At 47.9% G+C, this 5175-nt stretch overlaps 1 protein-coding gene across 1 annotated transcript in view; it reads right to left on the bottom strand.

Moving 5' to 3' along the window:
- Nucleotides 1-5175, bottom strand: part of LOC101857347 (tyrosine-protein phosphatase non-receptor type 21) — a gene marked incomplete in the record, with an annotated part of 37267 nt that overhangs the window by 12895 nt on the left and 19197 nt on the right. Inside the window, 3 exon segments of the mRNA XM_013084644.2 lie at nt 83-2164; nt 3931-4109; nt 4718-4766. Of these exon segments, the coding sequence (XP_012940098.1) occupies nt 83-2164; nt 3931-4109; nt 4718-4766 (2310 nt within the window).

Genomic DNA, 5175 nt, shown 5'->3' with positions numbered 1-5175 from the left:
CAGACCTCCAGACACAACTAGAGCCGACACCAACCAGCGGCCACATGACACACGACACATGACACGCCCTCCGCTCACATACCCTCTCCTGGTCCGAGTCGCTATCGGAGCCCATCGAGTAATCCTGCAGACTGACCATGTGCTCGCTGCGGTCATCTCGCTCGTCGCTGTCCGCCGTCCGCTCGCTCCCCGCCTCGCTCAGACACTTCACGCTCTCGCTGTCGCTCTCTGTCCCCGACACTTTTGGGGCGGGCTCCGATTTCAGCACCGACGTCTCAAACTCCGAGTCCTGGTGAAACAGCACCATGCCCGGCTTGGAGATTGGCACTTTGGTGTCGAGGCTGTACGTGGCAGATCTGGGCTTCACCAGCTCTTCTCTCCGCGGAGGTAGCAACGGAGTGTCTCTGGCCACCGGCGCGGTTCCCATAGAGCTGGATCGTTTGACCGTGGCCGACGACGACGACGGCTGTTGTTTACCGGACACATTGTTCACGATCAGTTTCTCCAGGTCTTTTAGGTCCACGTTGTTATTGTTCATCAGAGAAGAGGGAGCCGCCGCGCTAGCCTCGGCTTGAACACCCACGGCAGGGGAGGGGAGAGGGTTCGAACCTGGTTCCGGCATGGCCAGACCACCGGGGTAGGGAGGCGGAGCTCCCAACCGCTCCAAGATCTCTTTCATTTCGTGGGACTCAACCGTTCCGGTGGCAATATCCTTCAGTTGATGAGTGTCCACGCTAGCCGCCTGTCCTGTGGAGGACGAGGAACTGGCCAGTGCGAGACTAGCCTGGCCCGGCAGCTCCTGCGTCTGTTCGCTGACCACCTTCAGAACCGACGGTGTGAGAGTGTCCGTCTCAGTCGCTTCCTTCAAGCCCCGCAGCGACGACCGCCGCAGACCAGGCAGCACCTCTCTGTTGAGCGAGCTGGCGCGAGCGATCTTCAAGCGCCGGAAGCTTTCTCTCAGCGTGGCTTCCTCCTTGATCTTCGAGGGAGGCGGGGCCTCTTGTGGTTTGAACATCCGGATCTGAATCTTCGACTCCTCCTGCTGAATTGGTTTGACGCGCAGGGTGTCGTCTTCCGAGCTGTCGTCCGAGTCTTTGGCGTGGAACGTGGAGTACGAGTGTTCGCTGGACGTGTCCTCTTGGTCGTCGCTTAGGAGCCGGGCGGCGGTGAGGGGCGCCGAGGGGAGGTCACCCGCGGTAAGACTAGACGGAGCAGACGAGGGATCCGGAGCACCTTTGTCCTGGTTGGCGCTAGCGTCCGGCCCAGCGTCGGCCCCACCGGGACCAGAGTCCGTGACGTGTAACGTTTCTGCCACGCCCACCCCTAAGGGAGTCTCGCCCACAGACTCTACCGGCCGGTTCAGCACAGCCACGTGGCCGCCGTTACTCGTGTCAGAGCCAGTCGCGTGCTGCTGCTGCTGCGTGGAGATTTGAACCCCAGCCGCTGAGGGGGGATAGCCAACAGCAGCTGTCTGCTGGAAGTTCTGAAACACGGACAAGTCATCCACGCTTCGGTCCAGGCGTGACTGCGTGACAAAGTCGTGGGGCCCGGCCGTCTCCACCAGGTGGGGTTCTGGGAGCTCGTGTATCGCGCTGGCTTGCCCGGCCAGGTCCGGGGTGCTACTGCTGGTGCGGGGGTAGGGCGGGGGCGGCCGGAAGTGGTAGGCCAGAGCTTCCTGGGCGGAGAACTCGCTGGCGGCAAACGCCTCAGGCTGGTGGTGGAGTTCTGTGTTGAGCTCCGGGGAGCTGTAGGTCGGGTGAACCGCCAGATTGTTTCCCCTGTCTGCACCACGACCTTGGTAGAAGTTATGGTCGTCCTGGAAGATGTTGGCGTAGTGACCGTAGCTGCGGAGGGCCTCCATGTTGGCATAGTTCCCATGCTCGTCGCGGTATGCTGCGGTCATCTGACTTATCTCCGGCTGGCTGTAAGCCATTCCGTCAGGGTGGACATAAACTTGGGACGCCCCGAGATGCGGGGGTGTCAGCTCCTCAAAGTGGGTCTGCCCCTGCCCCTGCTGCTGCTGCTGCTGATGGTGGTGGTGATGAATAATTCGCTGCTGCATGACCATGTCGTAGTCTGGACTTGGCCTGTACGCCGGCAGAAGAGCCGAGCGGTTTACATAGAGGGGCTCCCCGTCGGGGGTCGGCGTGAGAGATTCGTGCCTCTGCGGAAGGTTACGGTAAGTGTTACAAACAAAACAAAAGAGTTACGTGAACAGAAAACTGAACAATTCTCATCAGTTTGAGATTTTACAAACCCTGTCCAACGCCAGGGTGGAAAATTCCAACAAGTGCCCATACTGTTACACAACGGCGTTTATTGGACTCTAGCATCCAGCCATTGAGTTGGATCTTGTTAGACCGATGAAATACTAAATTCTATCTGAGAAAATGATGAAGAGAAAAAAGGCCCTCATGAGAATTCTTACCGACTTTTGTCCTTTCCTTGAGAAAGAGCCTTAACTAAAACTGCAGATAAAAGGCTGAAGCAAAAAAACTCAGTAGAAATGTTTAAGGCCGTCTTAGGTGAGACCATTATTATCTCCACCCGTTCCTTGTCATTGTAGATAAAAAGGAATTTGGACTTTTCCCATGGGCTTGAAGGGGAAGATCAAAGTCAGGATGTTTCTTTCCCTATTTGTGTAGCCCAGTCGTTGCCTCAGACCTATCGGCTGAATAGTAAATGAAATTTTTAGTTCGCAAAACCTAAAGTAATTGTATTTCAGACAAAACCAAAAGGTGCCTTACTGACTGGCATTATTGAAACCTGAATAATTACTAGACCTAGATCTAATGAGACCTGTGTACTCAACAGGTTCGAGTCGATAGGGCCAAACCTAGATCTAAGTACGGCTAGCCACTTCCTTGGACAAAATAGTTTTGAGGCGCCGCAGTGTCACACAAACAAAGAAAACCTGACACCACCCTGAGTTCTCAGCATGACTCGAGGAATGTATTTCTGAGACAGTTTCTGCGATGTATATATGAGTCGTTCTTACGCTGCATGTTCCTACTGGTATTGGCAAACAAGAAAGTTATATAAAGTCCCGTTTTTCATAAACGTTTTGACCAAAAAAAGATGTGCTTATGTGCTTTAAAAATGTATGTGGAATACATAGAGAAAAAAAATAAAATTTAATTCCTAATTAAGCAACAAAAAATAATACAAGAATAAGATCAATAAAAAAAATGACTCTGTAACATTTTAGATAAACGCTTAGATAAAACTTGTGCATTATTTGAAGCTAAAATAGGATCAAAGCTGACCAAGAAATAATGTGTACGTGCTTTATAAAAGGAGAAAATTGCAGTTACATTTACAAAAGTGAAAAAATATGTAAAAATCAAAAGTGAAGGCAGCCATCAGAAATGTCCTTTTCTTAGCAAAATATGTTTGACATCAACTATTGAATTTGCTGAGTATATGTGAAATAGTTGAAACAAAGAATCAAGTTATTTTCAATTATTAAAAATTTGCAACACTTCAATATTCTCACCCAAGAGGGTCTTAACTTCCACATTTAATGATCTGCAGTCAAAAATAATTCGCAGCAATCGCACATTCTAAAAACGCCAGAGTTATTGGTATTTCCACAATAAGGAGGCCTGCAATTTTACCCCCCCCCCCCCCCCCAGTATCAACACGACATGAACGTGTGTTAGAAAGATCTCTTAGTCTATTAATAATAACCAAACATTTCTAGAATAGGAAACAATAGGTTTTCAAGAGGAAATTCAAAACTTTTCTTTCCTATCTTATGAACCCGTAAATCATGTTAAATGTGTTAGAACAGTTATAACAATCGGACATTTTCGGTCGTTATGAAAAACTGTTTTTTTAAAAACAACTGAAACAAGCAGTATTCTTCCTCTGGCTGGATCGTGCAAACAAAACAAAACAAAATGAGTGGAGAAATCTCCGGCCACTGACCATCATCTGCTGCTGATAGACCGAGTTGCCAGCGTCAGCCTCCAGCCCAGCAGTCTGGTGCTGCTGCTGTTGCTGCTGCTGCTGCTGCTGCTGTGTGTGGTGATGATGTAGCGGGTACTGTTGCAGTTGCTGAGATTCTGTCGAGGACTCGAGACTCTGCTGTGAGCTCTGCAGAACCTCTGAGATGAGATGAGATGAGATGATGAGATGTGAGATAAGATGGAGATGAGATGATGAGATGTGAGATAAGATGAGATGAGATGAGACGATGAGAACGTGAGATAAGACCAGATGAGATGTGAGATGAGATAAGATCAGATGAGATGGGATGGGATGAGATGAGTTGATGAGATGTAAGATAAGATCAGATGAGACGAGATGATGTGATGAGATGAGATGAGATAAAGTTAAGGTAAGGTAAGGTAAGGTTAGGTACGGTAAGGTAAGGCAAGGGTGAGAGCTCTGTAGCATCTCTGAGATGAGATGAGATGAGATGAGATGGGATCAGATAGGAGGAGATGACGTGAGATGAGATGAGATAAAATGCAAAATGCTACAAGGTTCTGAGGTTCTAAGCCACTACATCTTTTTTTCAACCACTTTCCCATACCATAAACAAACGAGTTTTGAAACATTACAAAGATGAGGAAATATTTTTTAAGCAACCGTTGCTTCAGGAAAGAAAAAAATGTGAAAAGTTACAGACTTTTTCACAATAGTGTCACAAACAGTCATCACTCGTTCCAAAACCCCTGACAGCAGACAAGACACACGAGGACACACTCACCAACACCGTATCTTCTGTCTTGTATGTGGGAACTAGATGCATGAGGAGCCTGGAAAAACACACCATTGTTGCTATTATTAGCATTATTATTTTTATAAACGTCAGCCAAGACTTACACACTATATATCCTTTTGGGGGTTTTTTGGTAAAAGTTTTACGGCACTTGCAACAAAATAAGGTCATATAAGTGCCGAAGATTAGAGGTGTTACAAGAGAGTAACAAACGCAAAAAAGAAGGAGGGAGGGGAGATAAAGACGATAGATGTTTGGTAGGAAAGAAGAGGCAAACAGCACCAGAGCACCCGCCAACCACACACACTATATATCCAACTGATGAAAAAAAGGATTGCGGCGAAAAGATTCTGACAAATATTCCTTATATAACTGGTATGTATGTATGTATTATTATCATTATTATTATTATCCTTATTAGTATTATTTTATTATTATTATTATTA

Source organism: Aplysia californica, unplaced genomic scaffold (genome assembly GCF_000002075.1).
Source record: "Aplysia californica isolate F4 #8 unplaced genomic scaffold, AplCal3.0 scaffold00307, whole genome shotgun sequence".
Lineage (NCBI taxonomy): Eukaryota > Metazoa > Mollusca > Gastropoda > Aplysiida > Aplysiidae > Aplysia > Aplysia californica.
Note: the sequence above shows the minus strand (reverse complement) of the source record. Positions and strands in the feature narration are given on the sequence as shown.